The sequence below is a fragment of the Salminus brasiliensis genome, chromosome 2 (assembly GCF_030463535.1).
Source record: "Salminus brasiliensis chromosome 2, fSalBra1.hap2, whole genome shotgun sequence".
NCBI classification, from domain to species: Eukaryota; Metazoa; Chordata; class Actinopteri; order Characiformes; family Bryconidae; genus Salminus; species Salminus brasiliensis.
In genome coordinates, this window is record NC_132879.1 from 21,732,196 (window position 1) to 21,756,635 (window position 24,440).

Sequence of the window (24,440 nt, forward strand, 5' to 3'; positions counted from 1 at the left end):
GGCAGTTTACCAAAAAGGTGGAGGTCACAACTCCCATCTGACAAGACCTTTAGATTTAGAAGGCTTTAGAGAGGTGGTGCACTATTCTGCTGTGCAGTGACACCAGCACAAACATGACCTTCACTGAACAGTCATCAGAAGAAAAACCTTTCCTGCATCCCCACCACAAAATTCAGCATCAGGCGTTTTCAAAGGAACAAATAACAAGCCTGATGCAGGAAAACCAACTTTCTGGCCACAATGAGGTATGTCATAGGTACCATAATGAGGTAAGGGTGCAGAATTTTTTTTAAAACACCATTCTAATGTTTAATCAAGGGGGTGAACTGTTTTAAATGCAATTTAATAACAGATAAATTCAGAAGCAAACATCATACCATCTGTAAAAAATCTGGCTTTGACAAGACTATGGCTGCTACTGCACGATAATGATCCTAAACACACAAGCCACAATGGACGACCTCAAGAGGTGCAAGCTTAAGGTTTTGCTATGGCCCTCACAGTCCCCCAATCTATCAATATTCTTGAATATCTGTGGATAGATATAGATAGATAGTCAGAAGTGCAGTACATCCAAGAAAACCCAGTAATCTCATAGAATGATATGCCTTTTGTGAGAAAGAATGAATGGAAATCCCCAAATATGAACTGAAACACTTGCTACAAAAAGTGTGATATGTCCTAATGCGGGTATTACTAAGTATAGCAACTCATGTAGCAATCAGCTAGCTTTAGGTTTTTTATGCATTTATTAAGTAACAATCCAGACAATTAAAATGCGTAACTCTGTTAATAAACTTACCTGCTCAAATTACAGATAAATGAAACAATACATAAAAATAAATACATAAAATACAACAAATCTAAATCCGTTTTCATTTAATCAGTTTCCCATAATTTTTCAGATCAGCAAAAAAGAAAAAAGAGAGAAATTATTACAGTTTGAAATGATTTTGTGTTATGGCTTTGTTTGTATTAGTAACTTTTATTTTGACACGGTCTGACCGGAGCCACAATATTGTCGACCCTCCTCCACTCGCAGTATAACCAGCAAGCTGATTGGCTATTTTTGCTGAAATGTGAGACTTTATCCGCTAACAGAAGTATGTTAAACGTTACAAGAATTTCCATTCATATTTCAACCAGTGACCACCACCCATTCATATTTCAGCCAATGACCGCTTTCCTCATTTGTAACGTCTCTGGGTTGACTTACTTGAAGAGTTCTCCTTTTTATACTCCCACACCTCACACTAATAAAACTCTGCTCTCCACTCACACACCAGAGTGATGTTGTGGTAAATGTGTGGCCGTGTTGCCTTATGGCTCTGTAATGGAGTAAAACTGTATTTTACACTGTTAGAGTTAACCTTTGGCATTTATTCTGCCATTTACATGCGTCCTGAACCACACCTAGTTAACAATTAGTTGGCAACTAATTCAGCCGTCAAATGAACTAAATTGATTAAGCGTTGGGCCCTTTTCCTGGTTTGCTATAGCATATATAGCATTAAGTATATTCTAATATTGTTTTAGCATTGTATTCACAATAGTCACAGGGCATCCAATGTTATGATCCATAACAGATCTACCAGAGGCAGATTATATATGCCCAATATCATTTATTTTACTTCAGTCTTGTGAAAACAGAGTGTAAACAGAGAGAACTAATATTTGGATCATTGACTTCTGGTGAAAACTGGGGGAAATTCATGTGTTTTTTTTTTCCAAGAGGTTCTCCATCATAGGGAAGAATCGTTTAAGCATTTAAGCTAATTGAGTTTCATTGGTTCTACGTAGAACATTGCCTTTACTTTAAAGCATTTGTCATGGAAATGTACAACACACACACGTGCGCACCCTGTGTAGCCAGAGGATTAGCGAGAACGTGAACAGCATACAGTCTCCTGTTCACACACAGACAACACTGAGGCCTTTATCTCATGCTTCTTTTGTACCCGCAGCGTGTTCTGTGCACTGTCCCTGTGGCACGGAGAATGCCAGCTACTGCTCTAGAGAAATTCAATATTAATGTCAGCACAGCTTGATTGAGATGCCATCTTTGTTGGGTAGCGCCTCACACACACACCAGCCTGAATTCATGCACAAACACACACACACACACGCAGTGATGGGATGCACACCACTGGCCCCTGCTACTGCAGCCACGCTCACTGCTCATCTGCATTATTTACATACATTTGGGTAGACAATATAACAACATACTTATGGAGATATTCACATTCACACGAACACACACACACACACACATATAGTGCCAGCTGCTCAGCATGAGAGTGACTCTAAATTTAGCTCGCTGGAGCCCCTGAAACTTGTGTCTTTTGGCCGGAGAGTGTATTCAGGCGCTCTAATCGTGTGCGACTGGCCCAATCACGTCAGCATAGCTAAGACATGAACTCAGCACAAGTGCCTCCCTACATAAGAGGAGTCCAGCGCTTCCACTGCCAGCCTGCTGCCACCGCTGCTGCTGATGGCCATTCACATCAGAAGAAGTGCCCAAAAGGAGTGAGAGAGAAAGAGTGTATGGGTTATGGTTGCATGATATGGAATTTTCTATATTTCATATTTAGATTATATTACTTCCATAAACACTACTCCTCAATTAATTTTTATTGTATATTTTAAAAAATACAATAACAATTCTTCTACAGTAACAAACCGAGTCTGAAGGACACTCTAATTTATTATTTTCTTTTGCTACTTAGCAAAATATACAATCACCAAGCACTTTATTAGGAACGTGGTCTGGGTAGGGCCTCCTTTTGCTCTCAAAACAGTCTTAATACTGTGTGGTGTGGATTCCACAAGATGTAACAAACATTTCTTTGATTTTCTGGTCCATATTGACTGCATCATGCATAGATTTTTTTCAGAAGCACATTCATGCTCTCAATCTTCAGTTCTACCACATCCTAAATGTGTTTTTGATTGAAATCTGGTGGCTGGAGAAGGCCATTAAAAGTGTGTCTAGAAAACAACATTACATCACCTCTGCCAGCCTTGAGTACCGGCACAAGGCAGGTTGGGTCCATTGATTCATGCTGTTGGCTCCGAATTCTGACCCATTAGTGTAATCTAGCAAAAATCAAGATTCACCTGACAGAAGTGTAATACAGTCTTCTGCTGTTGTAGCCCACTCACAACAAAGTTGGAGAGGCTGCTCTGCTCTCCACAGTTGTACAGAGTGGTTATCTGTGTTCCTGTAGCCTTTCTGTCAGCTTAAACTAGTCTGTCCATTCTCTGATGACCTCTCTCATCAGCATCAAGGCATTTCTCTTCACAGAACTGCCACTTAGAGGATGTTTTTTCTTTATTGCACCATTCTAAGCCGACTCTACAGACTGCTCTACCCAGTAGAAGATTCCCAGAATCCCAGAAGATAAGCATTTCTAGAAAGACACCACAATCACGCCATGCTCACATTTGACCTCTCTTTAGCTGAAGCTGCTGACCAGTATCTGCATGATTTCGTGCACTGCACTGCTGCCACACAAATGGCTGATTAGATAATTGCATGAATGAGTAGGTGTACTTCTTAATAAATTGCTTGTTGTGAGTATATAGCCTACTCTACTCAAATACTAATATAATATAGAGGGACAGCTCTTCAGTATACCTCATACATAACCCAAGCTGTAACACAGTTAGCATGGTAAGCATTTTAACCCAAGCTACTCACGTTGCGTTTATCATTTACATGTAACTGTAAACGATCATAAAAATGTTTTGTTCATCAGAAACACCCACAGTAACTTATCTCAAATGACTGAGGTTAATTAGGAAGATGATTACAGAGGGGAAAAAAGCTGTGACCTGTTATAGCACATTATAGCGATTTGCAGTATCAGTTCAGCAAAGGCCAACATTGTGATAATAATTAACAAATGATTTAGCCCATTTAATGCCCAGGAACAGTCGGCGAGTCCAGGCTCTCAACTCCTCTCTCTTATATTTTAAGGGTTGGCATTGTTTTCAATGTACTCTATATTAGATGCCTTGGGATGTAACAAGAATAGAAATTTAAGGAGATTAACTGTGTAGCCCTAGTGTGTATGTGTGTGTGTGTGTGTGTGTGTGTGTGTGTGTGTGCGTGCGAGAGAGTGAGAGAAAACAAGTCTGATGGCTTCATCCTCCGTACTCTTTATTTCTCTCACCCACTCTCTCTCTCTCTCTTCCAGCACTGCAAGCAAACAGCTATTTGGTGTCAAACACGCTCTCTTTCTCTTTCCACTTCTCCGTTTGCTGTAAATTATGAGGGAGGATGGAAAAGTTTGTAGTTTGCAAACAGCTGAAAAGGTCAGACAGCAAGATGGATTATACTTAATAAACCTCAGCTGAGAGGACATTTAACAACAAAAGCTTTTAGAGCATTTCTTAATGTCACAACACTATGTGCATGTGTGTGTATGTATATGAGTGTGTGTGTGTGTGTGTGTGTGTGTGTGTGTGTTGGAGGAAGCCAGTGAAGTCAGCCATGCTGTGAAAGTGAACAATGAGAAGCCTGCAGTCACGGGCATCTGTGTGTTCATTAGTGGCAGGGTCGTCATCAGCTGGCACTCAACAGCTGCATCTCACAGAGTCAAAGGCAAACCGACACTATGAACATTTTGCGCCAAAACCAATACAGATTCAAACGTTACAAAATCCAACTGATAATTTAATGCTAGAAAAAATGTATACGGTATATATATATATATATATATATATATATCATCAAGATATAGAACAACCTAGTAAACTCTCAGTAAAATCTGAGATTAAGGCAAGAAATACTGCTAGCAAGTGAGAAAATAGGCTTACTGAGTGAATGTATAAATGGCAAATCTAAGCTTATTGCGAATATTGCGCTTGCATTTTATAGTAGTCTTACACCAAACAACTTTTCACTGTGATTTCACTGATCACATTTTCAAGAGTTACAGTGCGCTCCGATCATCTGATGTGAGGTGTCTTTACTCTTTTAAGTCTTTTTCTTGTTTTGACATTCTGACCAAATCAACCGTGTTTAATATTATCACAAGTTGCAAATTCTGACGTGGACATTGTGAATAACCAAGAGGTGAGCTCTCTTCAGCACCAAACAGAAAGCAACAAAGCAGCTACAGGAACCTCTCTGGTGGGTAGGTGAGACATGGAGGAGACTCTCTTATTTATTTATTTACAAATGGCTGCATCCACAAGGGCAGCTGTGGCCAAAAGCTGCTTCTGTTGATGCTTCACTGTTTAACAGTTTCACTTCTTATAAATATCTACCAGAAGCATGATGGGAAATGAATTTAAATCTAGGTGCAGCCTTTGCAAACTCTGTGGGTAATGACATATTGTCTTCAGGTGTGAGAGAGGGTCAGACTTTGTCTTTTCAGAGGCTTTTCAAAGTCTTCTAGTGTATGGCTAGCATAAGACTAACATTCACCTCACCTCCAGACTCTGCTGATTAAAGGAAAACCAGGCTTCATGACTGTGATATTTCCTGTGCCAGTGTTCGTTCATGTCCAATCCCTCATAAATACTACCTCAAACTACAGATAGCCACATATCAGAGTGTGAACCTAAAAGTGCAGTGCAAGGAAACCAAACCAGGGGAAAGAGTGCAGGTATTTGTGCTAGGCTAAACGTTACCCTAAAAGAAACCATAGCTGACTGCTATAATCCTTTTAGCTAGCTAACCACACATTATGACCAGTATAGCTTTTAAGCTATACTAGTCATGGGGTATAGCTACTAAGCTATACTAGTCATGGGGTATAGCTACTAAGATATACTAGGCTAAACTAGACTACATATTTCCTGTAAGCTATCACGGTTTTATTAAACATCTAATAAAAGCAGAGCTCATCATTTTTCCCATAAGCCCATGTGAAAGGAAAATCATTGTCAAAATATGCCATATGTGAATATGGCTTGTTACACCATAGCTGACAATTGTTTTATCCAACCAAACCGAAGTCATATGCTTACTATTTCTACATCAATGAATAACTTAAAAAACAGCATTTAAGGACTCAGGGTTGTGCTGGATGCACCTTTAACCCTGGAAGAAGTAGATATCTCTGAATTGTGGTAAATCTTCTGGCATTAATGGGCTACCCCCTTAGTTTTACATAGAAATATGGGACACAGTTGGCCCGTTAATGCTTAATGCCATTCATTTCCGCCGTTAAGAAAAGAGCATTTCAGAGATCAGACAATGTCACTTATTTCCTTACTACTGAATAAGGATAAAGATCGGTTGGAATGTACTAATTACAGGCCAGTATCTTTTTGAAATGTAAAAATGTAATCTTAGAAAAAGCTCTAGCTGTACGAAGAGAAAGCATATTACATTACATAATAAATGAAGGCCAGACAGGTTTCATAAGGGACGTCTCACTGCTGATAACAAGTGCTATTGGCTTCATATCATAGACTTGGCTGATACAATCACAGAGTCATGGGCCGTTCTTTCAGTCAATGCTGAAAAAGCCTTTGATAGGTTAGAAAGGAGATAATTACGGATGGTTCTAGATCAGTTCAGGTTTGGAGAGAAATATATTAGCATGATTAAAACTTTGTATCATAACCCAACAGAAGCAGTAATAACGGGTACCTAGCAATCTTCATCCTTTCTATTACAGAGGGAGCTCAAGGCTAGAATATTTGTTTTCTCTATATGTAGAAATCTATGTTTTCTATATAAAAACCATTCACATAAGCATGCATTCCACACCTCATTATAATTACAGTGTAGTAAGCTGTTGAAGTTTCATCTGTATGGAGTCTATGTATCACTATATGATATGCTCGACCTTGTAGGTGAATTTAGGTCCTTCTTGGATATAAGGACAGCTGGCATAGATCAATACCGATGCTGCAAAAAAATAAATATTCAGCTATTATAAATGTAGGTATGTAGTTTGTTCACTTACTTCCTCAGTACCTAAAATAACGTAATCAAACTATGCAAAAAAGCAATTCTCCTAACAAGTCTGACCAGCCAGAAAACTCCAACTCCCATGATTCATCAGATCCTAATGTCATGGCCAGGAGTTCAACCTCTGGCAATCACGGACTGTTTCACAGATCAATGTTACCGGTATACTAACGCTTGTCACCTGTTTGTAATTATGTCTCAGCTCTGCTCAGTTTATCTAGATATTGCAAAGTACTGCCACTGTTTGATGTGTGTACTAAGCATTGTTTATTGGATGGTGTTTTGACCGTTTCTGCCTCTCATTGGCCCATTTTGGATTTGCCCTGTTTTGTATTCCGTGTTATGTTTTTTAAACCTTGCCTGACCTCCTGTTTATGATTCCCGTATATGCCCATGCCTTGCATTACTGCCTTCTTATTGTTGACCTGTGCTTGTTTGCTGACCCTTCTGTTGGACTGTCCTTTCTACAATAACCTAGCTTTACTGTTTTACTCCTGTGAGCGTCTGCTTGGTTTACTGGTCATGACTTTTGGTAAAATTGCATTTGATTTGGAAAAGTGGGGTTTGCTTCATTTTGCTACAGTAAAGATACAGCAAAGCTAAATTTGATGGCTTTTTATGTTCCACTGTCATCTCCACCGACTGTTTCAAAAGAGCACAAAGCTTTACTTTCCAAATATTTCTGGTCATGATAAGCTACGATTAGTCTGTCAACTACACCCTGAAATAGATGAAGGTTTGGCTCTAGATGATCTAAAGCTTACATGCTTCTTGATGCAACGAAGTTGAAGCTACCATGGTATTCTCACTTTCTATGTCTACAGTTGAGGTCATCCCTCATAGCATATGGTGTCCCGTGGCGACTCATCCTTTCACTAAATTTCTGGAAGCAGACATTACACTCAATGTAAGAGCTGAGGATAAGATGAGAGCAGAAGAATAATGGTCCTGAGCAGTGCAGACAGAATCTTCCCCACATAAGATCTTAAAGACAGATAAGTATAGGCTTGTGTAGTCTGTTGTGTATTAGTTAGACTTCCACTGACTGAAACGAGGTTGCAGGGTAAAATATCATGTATTAACATGACAGTGTTACACACAGTGGTGACTACAGTGTGGCTGCGGTCCAGTGCTACGAGCATTTGAGAAGAGCTATTTTAGGAAAGTCCAAACTGAAATAAACATGACGTCACAATCTTAACATTTGGATTCTCTTTTTGGCTTCAGGGTAAAATAGTGTAATCACATTAAATGGTATACAAACACAGTATTACACATTTCGGGTATAGATGTGAGTCATATGGAGAATAAAGAAGAAACAGCTTACTTGGATCAGATTTGGAGAAGGTGTCTCTGTCCAGCAGGTTTCTGTGAAAAACAGAAAGAGAGTGGAAACGCTTGAGAAATGACCACCATATTCCAAATATTCTTTAAGGGCGCTGGGAGCAGACACGCTTGTTTTCACCCCAATTGTTGTTGCCCATGATTCAATCTGTGCTGCGCTTGATTTCTTGATTGAGAGTTTCAGGGCATGTTGCGCGGTTCTCGTCTGTGAAATGAGATTCAAACAAGAAGCCACAGTATCAAACTGTTCCCACACAGCCGCTAAGCTTAACTCATCAGCATGCCATCGGGACTGTGATGAGAAATGGAAATAGAGTGCATATATTACTATGGCATCTCCAGCCAATTGTCAAGAAGCACACATATACACATTTGTTTTTATACCTTGCCAGAATATGAGTGATATTTGTGTGTATACTAATAAATATATATACCTATATATTAGTATACACACACACATATCACTCATATTCTGGCAAGGTATAAAAACAAATGTGTATATATATATATATATATATATATATATATATATATATATATATATATATATCCAGCACCTATATGTAATATGAATATTAGTGTTGCACCAATACCGATACTGTATCGTTATCAGTGCAGATACTGGCACTTACACAGAGTATCAGTATCGGCAACAGAGAGCACCGATACCATGAAGCTTACTGATGTAGTTTTTTTTTTTTGAAAATTTTGAAATTTGGTTTGTATACTTTATGAAATCAAATGTTTTAAACAACCAGTGATCAGCCAGTCATAATTACCTTTTCTTTCCATGTGGTGTTTTTCGGTTCTAAAACCAAAGGTTGAGTTTAAGCAACTTGTTTTAAAGCCACACACTGAAGTTTAGTAACTTTTTACATAGAGATGTGTACTTGTAATGAAATGTGAATTTTAAACACCAAATCAAAAGCTGTTTGGTTGAGCTTAGCAAGAGTATGCTTCCCAACTTGCTTACTGCATTGTGGTGATATGTATTGTTTCATTGCTCTGAAACTTTTCAAATGTGCAGTTAATCAACCAGTGCATGCTGTTCTATTTAAGGAGTATGAGGGTTTATAGTCATCTATCGAGTATTTAAGTTGGTTGGTATTTGTATGGGTACTTGGTATCAGCAGATACTTGAAAGTTTGGTATCATTTTAGAAAGGAAAAAGTGGTATCAGTGCATCCCTAATGAATATAATAATAATATGTCCTGTATGTATTACATTACAGATTTGTCTTTTAATTTTAAAATATTTGAAGCATGTGGCTTTTGTTTTAATTGAGTTAAAATGCAGGTACACATACACACACTAACACACACACACATTGTTATTGCTGTGTGAAGAAACATCCCAGCTTACAAGCGTAACACCAAATTGACATGCCCTGTTGCTCTAATATGATATATTTCTTTTAAAGTGAATGTGGGTTAGATTCAGACGTCACTCTGAAGCTCGACTGGGCAGCCAGATGGATCCACAGTGAAAGTTCCTAAACAAAGCCTCAGCATGGCAGCCAGCAGGAAGGAAGCGAAAAACACACAGAATCTGCCACCTCTCCTCTCTTCTCACACTGTCTGAATCCGTGCCAAGTCCTACATTAAAACATAAACCTTTCATGACCCTTTCTCTGGATGAGGTGTGTGTTCGAGGGCCTGAAACAACAATATGATTTATTCAAGGCGCAAAAAAGCCACGATGCGAAAGCCCAGGGATGGCAGGGAAAGGACGCCTGGTTTTTGAGGTAGCTTCCAGGTTCTTAGGAAAGCCTCAAAACACAGTCAACCCTTTAACTGCAAGAGTAAACTGCAAGATGTACATATTACTGAATTATTTAGAGGTGATAAATAGGACTGATTCTTACACTCTACTTTTGATTGAATTAGTCAACCAGGGGGACATCTGCCCAGATAAAACGGCATAGTTGGAAAAAATTTACCACCTACTAAAAATCACTACTTTGGCACCTTGACATGAACTCAGATCAAACTGCACTAAATAAATTACCACCCCTAAAAGGATTCTCCCCTTAAAAATCAGTCATATTCAGATAACAACCTTAGGACTCACTATTTGGTATTAATTACCTCTATAAATTATTCTGCAACTAATATGAAACTACTGTGTAAGTTATGCAATTACCTGAGCAAGAAACTGATGTAAGGGTCAACATACAGGCCTTAAACGTTTATGGGGTTAGGAATAATAACTGCATAATAAATGTAGGGTATCAAGGGGTCTCTAGAATGTCAAACATTTCTATAGCAGCAGCTGTAAGCTGGGAATAATGAGTTTGGTACATGGAACTGATAAACCTCACATACACCCAGCCCACTGGAGAAAGCCCTAGTCAATACTGGACACAACTCGACAGCAACGGGAGAACTGCTGATACTGGAGAACAGCACAGCACCAGCAGACGCTGCTAGTTATGGGAATATGGGTTGCTACGCAAAACAGGATTTGTGTCTGCAGAAGGGGAGCTCAAACTAACCTACACACTGTGGGCTTTTTCATCATTTCTCTCCATCATCTGCACACTTCTGCACAAACTCAGCTACCTCAGCTGACTACCAAACTGGAGCTAACCACACTTTAGGAGGGAATACGAGCATATATTTTTTTAAACTTATGACTTAAGAAAGCCAAACCTGGGGAAGCAAGTGGGGGCAAGGCTAAATACTAACCAGCTACAATCTGTGGCTTGCTAACAGCACATCACGCTGCGAGAGCACAATGAGAGGACAGCAGCACTATCCAATAAGACTCCACAATAATTGCAGTGTTTTTATGTGGCTTTCTAAAATGAAACGATCTGAGCATTTTTCACCCTAACCAAAGTTGCATTTCTAATATTTATATGTCAAAGATTATATGTCAAAGAACAAATTAGAAAACACTTTCTTTGGCATTTTTAAGGGGTTAGGTAACCCCCTGAAATGGAGTGAAGAGCCTGCACCCTGTCCCTCTCCCGCACAGCTCCGCAGCCATGTGAAAGGACGGCTGCGGGAGCGATTGATGGAGAGTGATGTTTCTAGATCAGCCGCCCCACTGGTGCTGAGGCAGGCTGCCACTGAGGCAAGCTCGCGTGGCTGTGGGCGAGGGGCATTCTGTCAGTGCATATGCACCACTTCCCTGTTCGATTACACCACAGAAACTGATAACAAGTGATAGCCCACTCCACCACGCTTCACTGTTCACCCAGTGCAGGCCATCTGAGTGTGTGTTTGTGTGCGCATGTGTATTCCACCCTTTGGAGAGGGTTTCATAAGACGTCACATATTCATGCAAGATTGAAGGAGTACAGTACACGCTCTGCAGGACACACGCTATAATTCTCAAAACAGCCTAAGCTCTATCTTCTGAACGCTTATTTTCAGGCATGTTGGCTTTATTAGCCCCTTAGGCCCCATGTTTACTTTTAAATGATTCATTTTTAGGACTCATTATTTAGTAATCATATAAATTATTAGATAAGTACCATTAAACGAATATGTGAGCTAAGTAGTGAGGAACTGAAGTGTGAGCCCACGTACAGGCTCTTATGGTTTCAGGGGTTAATGTAGTGAATGGAAATTGGAATTTAGGCTGTTTTGAAGACCTGCGCACTTGAGACAGTGTGTGCACAAGCCTAGCAGGTAATGAACTGAAAGAGTGCATACATATAGTCATGCAGAAGCGCACCGAGCATGGGGAGCATTAAACACTTCCAACATTTGCAACATTTATGTTCCTTTCAACACATCATATATCCGCAGAGAGAAAGAGAGAGAGAGTGAGAGGCAGAGACAGAAGGGCTGAAAGAGAGAGAAAACTTGTGGGGAATCCTTCTCATTAAAGATTTACACTTCAGATCTGCCACATAACACCACATCTCCATTTTAAATCCCTGCACAGCGGGGTCCTCCTACCACGTCATTTGAACTACCATGTGCACCCAGCACTAGGAGCCCATACTAAAGAGGGTGTATTAGAGATTTGTTCATTTAATTACACTGTCAAAAGTTTGGGGACACCTAGCTTTTTCTGCGTTTTTCACATCTTTTTGACATCATCTGAATTTGCCAATTGTTCTTTATATTACGTTATGTTTACATATGGTAGCATATATATATTATTATTATTTAATTATTATTTAATTATTCTTCTTTTTTTCTTTCTTTACCTGGTATGCAGTGGTGAGCACATTTTAAAATGCTCCAAAAAAGAACAAGTAACAGATACCACAGGACACTTTCATAGGTCTTGTGGAGTCAGATCTGTTGTGGCGGCACAAAGGGGCTCTACTCACTATTCGGTTGCTGGTGCTAATTTTATGGCTGATCAACGTTACATCTCCCCAAGGTATATCGACAGCCACTCACCTATAGTCTCTCTCATTCAACTTTCGACAGCTCAACATGCTCGGAGGAGAACACTAATTGCCCACAATGGCTAGCATCATGCTAAGTGTTGGAGAGAACGAGGACCATCTTACCCACAGAGATAAAGAGAGAAGCTAGTCATGCTATTTTGGACTCTCAGCCACGGGCGGTGACTTTTTTTGTTAGTTTTTTGGTGTGGAGACCTTATATATCACCCTCATCACCCCAGTTATGTTTCAGACCTGTGGGCATCACTGCATGCATGACTGTACACATTATGACAGTATACACATGTTATGATGTCAGCACTCATCTGCACTTTCTGCTGGAGTTTTTGCTAGCCGTAAAGTTCACATCCTACACAGTTTTGCTGGAGAGACAGCAACGCACAACAGAACAACATAGCTGCTCCAAAACAAAAATATTCAATATTCTTAATGAGTGCATCAGTAGAAGTCTGGCAGAGCACAGCTATCAATATTGATGCTAAATTGTACATCGTTAGAGTCCCAGCAAACAGCTGACACTAGGAAAAAACTATGGTGCTATGTAGCCCAAGACTCTGAAGGCGTAAAAAAAAAAAGCCTGTGTCAGGAAAAAAATGTACACCTCTCACTTAACATCATCTCCACGACTGAGGAGGAGAAATATGAATCACCTTTGATGTTGGCTGTCATAGGGAGAGAGATTTCATAGCATCTCAGAAGAAACCCAGGTTAATGAGGATATATCTACACTGCAGTGGAATTAAGGGAACAGCCTACTTAAGTCATCTTTGATGTACAGTGCTATGAAAAAGTGTTTGCTCCCTTCCCAATTTCTTCTGTTTGTCCCAGTTAAATATTTCAGATCATCCAACTCAGTTTAAGAAGTACTTCCACCTTCAATATCAGCAGGCTTCCCACCCTCATTGCACATTGGGAAAATGCACATTAAGGCATCAGGAACATGGGTGCAGAGTAAACACACAATGCAGCTCCACAATTATCTTTCCATTTATTGAAATTAAGATTTATTCACATCCTATATCACCCATGTGTAAAGGCAGTTGCCTCTGATACCTAATAACTGGTTGTTCTAATGACATACACTATACTTAACTAGGCTAATTTACAGTAGCAGCAGTAAAATCACGATATATACACTGGAGGCCAGCTTTCTAGACACTGAGTGGGATTTGGTTGATTTAGTAGCTATTTTCTTTCTCACAAGGGTGATAAAGGTTATGAATAAATCTTTATGTTTAATTTAAAACCTGCGCTGTGTATTTACACATGTTGTCTTTATCTCATATTAAATCAGATGATTGGATGATCTAAAATATTAAAATGTGACAAATATGCAAAAATAGAAGAAATTGGGGCAGAGTACAGACCTAGGAGGCAGTTTAACCTGAAAAGAATGTTAAGAAAACAAGAACAGTCCACTCAGGACATTCTCAAGATGCTGCTCAGATTATCGTAACATTTATTGCTCAGGTATCTTTAGCAAGAGCAAGAGTTCATACACAGTCTAGGTACAAAAGAACCTCCATCTTCCTACAGATGTGCTTGACTCTCTGAGTGATGGGCTGGGAGTCTTTTCTCCTTCTACATCTCTGGCTGTACTCTATTGACCGGACCCCCTGCTAGCCTGCAGCCTTCAATATGCTAAGACAACACATGTCAACAGAGGCACTTCTTCCCTCTTGACTATTAAAAGGTTAACTGCAAAGGTCAACTTCGGTCTGAGACAGAAAAAGACATTCTGATTTCACCCTGTGAGCTAGTTCCTCACCTTACGTTGTTACACTGTGCTGTGATTAGTCTTCAAACCATCAAAGTTTAATGTGCTTCTTGTAATGTTATGTTGTTTTCTGTACTGCAACTTGTACCTTTCAGCATAACTGCGTTTTTTGTCTTTTCATCCACTCAGCGTGCATTAAGCAAATATGTCACTGGATCCATGCCACGCTGAATCTGTGCTGTACAAATCCAGGCTAATGAATGTTAGCTGTATATGTCTTTAAATATTTACTCTCACATCACCAAAAGAGGGTATAGTCTACTCTGTCACAGTAGTAAAAGCTATTAATAACCATTAATATTTATTAGGCTTAATGAATGGTTCAATTATGTAGGTGTATTGATTGTCAGATTTTTGATTTTGGCCCAAGGGTTGTTTTAAGAATTACTGCAGCTGGGAGCCACTGGTTGATACAGCAATAACAGAGGACTTTAGACAAACACATTCAATAACGTAAAGTGATGTCCATCGATGAAGCTCAGTAATGTCAAAGTCTGTTCTGAGTCATCATTACATTTGTGCCTCTAAGGTTCCAATCCACCAAGCATACAAGCCTACAAATTGCTATATCAGGACAATATGGAAGAAAAGCTAGGCTAACCGGAGAAGGGAGAAATGCTGTCAGAAGCAACCACTGTGGGTATTCATGTGGGGAAGCCAAGGTGTGCAGTGCTGGGAAGGCCTGGATACCAGGTAGACCTCAGCAGCCAGGGAGTGGCTAAAAGACTAAAAGCTAAAACGCTAGGTCAACCAGAGAAGGGAGAATTGGCAGGCCAGATATAATTTATCCAGCTAACTAACCATGCATCTTGCTGTGAGGGCCTAGAGAGGTCAGCAACACAATCCAGTAAGAAAAACAACCTCCACATCACAAAAAAACAATAATTTGTTCTAGGTACGTTGCTAAACTAGGCAGCTACGTGACACAGTGATATAAAAAAGCCAATAAAAGCAGAGCTCATATTTTTCCCACAAGCTCACTGCAAAAACACCCAATACTCAATAAATGCATTTTGGTCCCTTTAAAACAAACATTTTCCCTTTTATGATCAGTTTCACTTGTATTCATGAAGTGACCAGGCTAATCAGCAGCCTAATTATACGGCTATTCAGTCAGATTATCTCAAGTGTCCCTTCTATTTAAATGTTGCTTGTAAGCATGTTTCCTATAACTGTAGCCAGAAAATGGTTACTTTAGGGTGTTTGGGCTAACTTTAGCTTACTATAGCTCATAGGGTCGTTCCCTACCATAAGACAGTATGTGCATTAGAAATACCAGTCAGTTTAGGAATATGTCAACTGGACATACTCATATACCACAAAACCTTGCTTAAAGCTAAGAAATGATAAGATAACAGTGCTACAGCAGCAAAGGGATAGCAAGACACTCAGATACAAAACATAGATATATTATCAATATATACACAATATAAATAATAGAAGTAAATATTAACAATATTATTTACAGATTATTTACAGATAATTGCAAATTGACCCTTAATTGCACATGCTGGGGGGGGGGGGGGGGTATTGTACATTGTATTTTTACATTGACGGACCTCTATTCCCTGAACACGTGTGTGGGGTTTAAGTGTGTGTGTATGTGGTCCGCTGGGAGCAGTGCTGGTTGTATTAATGTCTAATGTCATTCACAAGTTACAAAACCCAGGCACATATCTTAAAACAGGCTTGAGTCTTTTCTACTAAAAGGAACTAATGTGATCAGCACTTCTGCTAGAACCACCTTATATTCAGAAGCGGCTATCTAATCTCAGTGCTCTGCAAATTCCATTAAAAAAACACTGATAATTTCACTGCAAACACTTTTCTAATCTACAGAAGACATTACACCTGGCTCTTTTACACAGGTAGAGCTGCTGTCTGTCGAGAGATTCCGAGCGCTTTTCCCCTCGTCCTTAGACGTTTCTCTCAGCATTAACAGAACAGTCCTTAGGAGTTGTTTGTTTGAGATACACAACAACGTTGTCTTTCCCCATGTACTTCGGCTGTGTGGTGTTCTTAGTGCTATTAATATTTGATGACACAGGACAGACTACAAAGGGGCCCCGAAATCTTCAAGCCACTGAGCTGAAACACTTGATGGTCCTTCTGGACAAACATCTACAATTTCTCATAATGAGAAGCCTAATGAATATATATGAGGGCATAAATAACTATAATAGGAAAGACATACAGTAATGAAAACACACACACACATACAGAGAGCAGCAGCCTAAACAACCCTCCCAGGCAGACTGCACATCGGAAAATGCACTTAATACAGCTCTGATGTAAGCTTGAAGATAACTAGGGCACCTACACAACTTTTTAAGCCATATATAAGTTGAGCAAAAAAAAAAAACAACATACCAGATATGTACCACTGACTGTTTTCAAAAGAAGCCAATTAAATTTGAGTTATCTATGCTTTATAGGGGCAGTCAGATGAAAACAATAGTATTAATAGCTCTGCCAAAGCAATTCAACGCACAGAAAAATCCTCAGTGTTGGATTAATACCTACAGTTACCTGCACCTGAATGACCACTTAAGTAATAATACCACACTGGGCATTTTTCTGCGATGTCCAAACACTGGAACTACATGCTGATTGCTATTATTCGTTTTTATGGAGCAATTTCCCACCCAGAGATTAAGCCTAGTAATGAACCACATAACGCTTTCAATGGGGAATTTCTATTGCAAGGAAAATACGATACACACTAAAAGTCTTGGCCCCTATTGTAGGCCTACTATTTGTCAATGTGAGACTTTGGGGACCCTTATACACAGTGTGTGGGACTGTCCAAGCATATACTGATTGCATTTTCGGAGCAGGTAGATGAATTTATCTCAGTATTAACAGATACACAGACAATCCCCATGGACCTTCTTCTACACCTGCTTAACGACAACTCGAGATTCCCAATCATGGAGAGGGCTCAGAAAGTCTGGCTGGCTTAACAGCTTGCTTAAAAAGTTTTGTGTGTATTCCTCACAGGCTTCACACACTTCTGGATGTCCTCTACTTGGAACTGTCATCCGCAAGGAACTATGGCGTAGTCCACGACTAGGCCTAATCCATGTCTGGGACACCAGCCATATATGTCCCAAGGTTTGCAGACACCAGCTCATTCAAGATATCAAGGATATTAATATGGAATTATGATCCTCCGTTGTAGGAGTACCAGCCACAACCTCTTCACTACTCTACTACTCTTCAGTTTGAACATTGCTGTGAGGATTTAATTGCTTTCAGCTACATGAGCATTAGTGTGGTCATGCACCAATCTTAGATGATTAGTTCTGGATCACATGCACCGCTCCAACTCATCCAAAAGGTACTGGATGGAGCTCCATCACTTCATAGAACACAATTCCACTGCTCCCAGCCCAATGCTGTGGGGGGCTTCAAACCCCTCAAGTTGAAGAATGACATCGGGCATGGTGACCTTCGGCTCAGAGCATCCTCGTCTCTTGGGTAATGCATTTTAATGCAAATTAGGCTACACAAGCTGTATGAGCACACCAGACAACAGGTGCAAATTAAAACAGCTGTATTCTCTAATTAGAGGAGGTGTCTGAATACTTTTGAGCATTCAGAGCAAGCTTCCCAGACCTTGATAAGGGCTAAGCTTAGACTATAACCATTTCTAATGGCCATTCACCACCGTGGACACTGCCATTTAGTCTGATGTATTTCAGTAACAGAAAGCTGGCCTATCTAAGTGTACCTACTGTGATTTTACTACTGCTACTGTGAAATAGTAGCTATAGTGTATGTTGTTAATGAATTAATCTCAGGATTAACAGATACACACTTCCCCATGAATGCTATTCTATACTTTCTTAATGACAAATAAACACTGGAACTACATGCTGATTGCTATTATCCGTTTTTATGGAACAATTTCCCACCCAGGGATTAAGCCTAGTAATGAACCACATAACGCTTTAAATGGAGAATTTCTATTGCAAGGAAAATACCATAGACAAAAAAAGTCTTGGCCTACTATTTGTCAATGTGAGACTTTGGGGACCCTTATACTGTCCAAGCGTATACTGAATACTGAATGCACAGATGCACCCATGGACCTTGTTGTACACCTGCTTAACGACAACTCAAGATTCCTTGTAGCTTAATCCATGTCTGGGACACCAGCCCTATATGTCCCGAGGTTTGCAGACACCAGCTCATTCAAGATATCAAGGATATTAATATGGAATACGATCCTCCGTTGTAGGAGTACCAGCCACAACCTCTTCACTACTCTACTACTCTTCAGTTTGAACATTGCTGTGAGGATTTGACTGCTTTCAGCTGCATGGAGTCATGGAGAGGGCTTGAAGAAAGTCTTAAAAAAACATTGCTTAGTTTTGGTTACCTGTCTGGTCCTTACAGGCTTCACAGTAGTGTCCAGAAAACTGTCCTGCAGTGTATCTACCGTAGTTATATAGCAGGACTATTGCATATATCATTAAAATTGTAGTACAGACAAACAACTGCAGCACAGTAGTAAAATGTGCATGGTGAAGTACAGGCTGTAATGGTTACTATAGTAGAACTATTGCGAGCCTAAAGACAACAGCTGAGCAGGACACACAATTCCTGGCTCAGTCCCATCCAGAGGCACCGCGCGCTCCCCCATCCTCCCACCCCTCTCTGCACGCGCTCCACTCACCTGCACGACACCGTGATTTCCACTTTGGTGGCGGGGATAGCGGCGGTGAGCGGGTCCAGCTCGCCGATGCTCGCCATGTTGGGGAAGGCGCTGGCTGCAGACATGCTTTAGGTTCCCGGCGCTCTCAGAGCTCTGTGTGCAGGCGCGCGCTTTCCATCGCGGACTCCGCGAGCGAGGCGCGGGAGCTGCTGCCAAAGGGGGAGTCACGGCGCTTCTCGAACGAGCGCGCGCTACGTCACTAGCGAGCGGGCCAGTGGAGCGCGAGAGAATCCCGGCGAATCAAACCAACGAGCTCAGCGCGCGGCGGCGGCGGCGGCGACGACGGTGGCAGTGGCGGCACTCTCCCCTTACCGTGCGCGCTCACGTGACGCGGTTCCCCTTCGCGAGACTGCAGCCTTGTAAACACGCCGCACGCACGCACGTGATCGGAGCTGCAGTAAAGATGCGTTCATACATCAAGCAGCTACTTTCAATCTGCAGCTGCTTTCTGTCGCGCGCAATGTCGCTGGAAGACTTCAGTGAACACGCAAGAATGTGGGAGAGATGCACGAGTGACTCATCTGTGTCTCATCGTAGCCAGAGAGGGGGGGGGGGGGGGGTGGAGGGTGAGATGGCCTCTGACCCATCCATGCATAATGGCCTCGTTCCATCATGCAGGTTTGATGGGGTATTTGACAGAGCAAGGGTTTCTCTGTTAGCCTGTAAGCGTATGCACCTGTCCAGTTGGAGAATAGGTGCCATTCCCTTACATACTGCCTGAGACCACTTCCTATATTTATAGGGCACGTATGATGGATATAATGGGCTTTTAATGTACCATTTACTCTTCATTCCATACAGGTCAAACATGGAAACCAAGTTGCAAACTATTGCAAAAACAGCCTGTCTAGTATTCATTGGTTTGAGCATTTCTATAACTGCTTATCTCCTGTGATTTGCAGCACCACAGGCTTTAGAGTTCACACAGAATGCTGTAATAAAGACACCCAGCGAGCGACAACTGGCCCAAAGGCTACAGTAACTCAGATCCCCACTCTGCACAACTGTGGTGAGCTGAAAAGCATCGCAGGTAACATATCGAACCTTGAGATGGATGGACTACAACAGCAGAAGACAAGGCTGTGGTGGGCACTAGATCACCAAAACTAGACAGCTAAAGACTGGAGAAACGTTGAGGCACACAGATGGTAGGGTCAGAATTTGGCATGTTAAGCTTAAATCAATGGACCCAACCTGTCTAGCTTCAACAGTTCAGGCTGGTGGCCGTGGTGTGATGGTGTGGGGAAGGTTTCCTTGGCTCACTGTTACCAATCATATCAGTATTTGAGTATTGTTGCTGACCATGTGCATCCCTTCATGGCCACAATTTATCCATCTACTTTAACTGCTACTTCCAGTATGATAATGCATCATGTCACAGAGCCATGTCAAAGTGTCAAACTGGTTTCAGGGGTCTAAAAGGAATGATTCACCGTCTTGTGAAAGCCCTCTCTCAAAGAATTAAGGCTGTTGTGTGAGCAAATGAGGCTCTAATATGAGTACATTCTCAATAAAGTGCTTAGTGAGCGTGTAATCAGTCGTTATTATATCTTTGCACATTAACATGGGAGTTCTAGGAAGTGTTTCAGCACACTGCATTATGAAAGAGACACACGGGACATGGCAACCAATCAGAAGAGAAGCTGCTTGGATCTATTTTTTAATGTCTAGGTTCTTCACCAAATTAAAGGTTCTTCACACTCACATCATCTTTACAAAACTGATTCTTTATGGAACCAAAAGTAGCTGCTTTTTTGGCATCCTCATAGAACTGTTTGTAGCACCTTTATATTTTTGGAAATCCCATGAAGTGAGCTCAGAAGGGAGTGGGCCATACTTCGCAGTTGAGCCTTCCAGAGGTGCGTTGGGTTACATTTAGCAAAACACTGACGATTGGAGGTACCTACCTGATGACCCCTGTGAAGAGCTTGCGATGTAGTAGATGATCAGAGTACAGTGGATGGGAATGTGTTACCTTAATTAAGTTAGGTGCAGGATTTGTTATCATCCTGTATTAATTCACTTCAAACAGCTAAATGCTGAATGACAGATGATTCTGGAAATGTTGCTGATGGGCTCGATCACACACGGCTACACAGCAGCACAGAAGAATGAGAGATGATAACGTCAGAACACTGACGAAGGAGAGATGCCTACCTGATAGAGCTTGCGATGTAGTGGATGGTCAATATGGGGGAAGGGGATGAGCTGGGCCATGTGTGTAACCCCAGTTGAGAGGTGCAGGATTTTGACATCTTCCTGTATTATTTCACCACTGCTGCTGGAACAACCTTAGTTCCAAATTGTTAAAGAGAAAAGAACCCTTTGACCTTTTCTTTTATCAAGATCAAATCGGTGCAGCATGACTTCATGTTTGTCTAAAATGGTCTAAACTGATTTTGTGCTGGGAAAAGGTTGTGTGATCCTATCAGAACAAAAAATAAATCAACAGAAACACTGTGTTTAGCAACAGAGAGAAAGGTTTAGACAACAGCACGTCCAGCAGCTAATCAAGCAGCCAGCTTCTCTACATGGATTCAGGTTCCTTGAGATTGAGTGGAGTTCGAGTCTTTTGAAGCTGAGAGAATATTTATTGCTAGTAATCACCCTGTTCTAATTACTTACCTTTTAACTGTACCTGTAATGGATCACCGACACTGTTTTCTGTATCCTGTACTCATTACTACGATCACCTTTTACACGGTCATGGAAAAATGAAGTTATTGGTACATAAAACCATACACGTCACAAAAAGACCACTGCCAAAGGGGTGGAAATGTAGACCATCAACCCTTAAACGTCACTCATTTGCAGCAACAGTCAGACTGGCCTGTTCATGAGCTCTTTGTAGATTATAGCTCAACTAGGATGTTGTGCTGACTATAGCCCAAACAGTAGCCCATCTCATTCGCTACTGGTCGGTTTCAGAGCTCAGGGCCGATGTTGGCCAGATCTTATTTAGGTGACAGATCATTCTTAGAACTGCAGACTCACTTTCATGATAGTGAGTATGTGTGTGTGTGTGTGTGCACAACTGATACGAGTGTATCAGGCACACAACACATTGGTGGTGTCACTTCTGGGTTGAGAGTTGTCCAATAGCAAAAAAATTATCCGTAATGAAGAGCAAGAGAGTGGACAGAGCAAATTATACACACTGGGCTACAGACTATAACTGTACTAGAGCGAGATGGAGCTCTATGCTACATGCTTCCAATAAAGTGCACGGTGGCTGTAGATGCCTCTGGTAATTCTCTCACTCCATTAGAAAGTAGTTATGGTACACTGTCTGCACATTTAGATAGTAGCTCATAATATCACCCAAAGAGATATCACCCACTCAAGCACACAGCAGAATCAGGCAAAGCCATCTGGATATGGATTTCTGTGTGCAGTGGAGTGGAGTGGAGCTACCTGTCAGAACCCAGGGGACCTACAACAGAAACACCTGCATACTGCAAAAAAATCCAGAGACAGCTGCCTGCCATCCATAGACCCTGAACAGAGTTCAGCTTTACGCTGCAAATTCAACAGCAGTCTGCTCTTAGATTAGCTGCGAAAGAGCTGCGATGCTAATCGATCAGAAGAGCCCTCGAATGTCAACCTGGAGTTTTCTTGGCATAGTTGAATAATGAGAGGACAGGACATGGAACTGACACAAAGTAAACCTAACTAGGGCCCTAGTCAAAACTGCCAAAACGAGATGTATCTGTCTGAAGAGCCTGTGTGGTGTCCAATGTCATTGATTCACTTCCCCATGACCTTCAGGCAGTTACAACCATGTTGATGACCACCACTGTAAATTCTTATTGTGCAGTGTGCACAGCTGCATTACAGTGATCTGCTAGACGCAGGAGATGTTATAAATAATGTATTCACCATTTTTAAATATGTCCAATAATTATTAGTTTACTCAAATCCTATTTTGAATTCATTTCCCAACACACATTGTTCTGTGAAAGCACAGGTTTTGCACCTGCTTCCGGTTTCCAGTTTGGAGTTAGCTAGCTAGCTTGGCTTGCAATTTCCATCACCATTCTTGGAAGGCTGCTCGTCACTGATAATTTATACTGGATTTGATGCGTTAATTTACGAGTATATTTAGGGCCATAAAACCGTCAGGCACACCAATGCCTTCTAAGTTTCCTCCCTGAGTAGTTGACTCATGGCTCTGATATGCATAATCTATCCAATTACCGGAAACCAGGGGAAGTGAAATCTTGTTTCAGCAGCTTTGATCAGGGCTTTCACTTGTGAGCTGGGTATATATTTCCTAAATACAATAAATGAAGTGCCAGAGCCACACCTCTAGGCCCCATCCACACATATCTGGATATTTCTAAAATATTTTCTTTCTCTGTTTTTAAAAATATTCCAAAATGCTTGCATGAGCAAGCTAGCGCTGTATGGGTCGTCAGTACCTCATAAACGGAGACATCGAAACACACAAAATTTAATCCCAAACTACACACTACTCTCTTTGCAGTGTTCTCTGCAAATCACAAAATTACAGATTTTAATAGAAATAGAGCATTATTTATCTATAATAGGACAGTATTCACAGTGATTTGTAGGTCAAAATCTGAAATCTAGTGCTATCCGCGTGTAGAGGTTGTACTTTTATGATTAACGTAGTTCACTTTATAGAAAGTAATGAGGTATCTGGGATTTAGACAGAAAGCTCTGTTCTCCCAGTTTTTAAAAACGTTCACTTTAGGGAGATTTATGAAAAACCTAGTGACCAAAAACCGCGTTTTTGTGTGGACGAGTATCAAAACACAGACAAAAAGAGACATTTACAATGTGTGAACAGGGCCCTAGACCTATAAAAGCGCCACCGAGCCGCATAGAGTGTAAAATGAATGCAGTGTTGGCGACAATGGACCAGTGTAATGGAACCTGAAAAAGATGCTCTTGTTATTCTCTAAATGCTAATGTTCACTAAAATGTAGACGGTTTAGTGAGCTAGTTTTATAGTATTTAGTAAACAAACAAACAAAACTTCTAAACTATGGCCTGTCCTGTAACTGCTGTTCTAAAATTGCTGCTGGTTCTTTGGCTCCGAATGATGTTGGGTAACACTGTAAAATGTAATAATGGGAGAATATGATGTAGTTGATACTAGAGAGCAACACGTCACCACCGGGGGATTCACGCAAGCAGTTACCATATTATCTAGATCTATAGCTTCCTCACAAAGGCAAGGTAAGACCTGAGAAAGCCAGACCCTGTGATGTGATTCAGGCAAGGCTAAAAGCTAACAGCACATTGCACAGAGAGGATACAATGAGAGGA

The 24,440-nt window shown here is 40.9% G+C and overlaps 1 protein-coding gene across 1 annotated transcript in view; it reads right to left on the reverse strand.

Moving 5' to 3' along the window:
• cpne8 (copine VIII) overlaps window positions 1-19,256 on the reverse strand; it is a 48,635-nt gene extending 29,379 nt beyond the window's left edge. The window contains exons 1-2 of the mRNA XM_072673670.1: window positions 19,107-19,256; window positions 8,259-8,299 (exon numbers count right to left, since the gene is read on the reverse strand). Of these exons, the coding sequence (XP_072529771.1) occupies window positions 8,259-8,299; window positions 19,107-19,210 (145 nt within the window). The 5' untranslated portion in view covers window positions 19,211-19,256. The remainder of the gene's footprint in view (window positions 1-8,258; window positions 8,300-19,106) is intronic.
• Window positions 19,257-24,440: the final 5,184 nt, after the last annotated feature.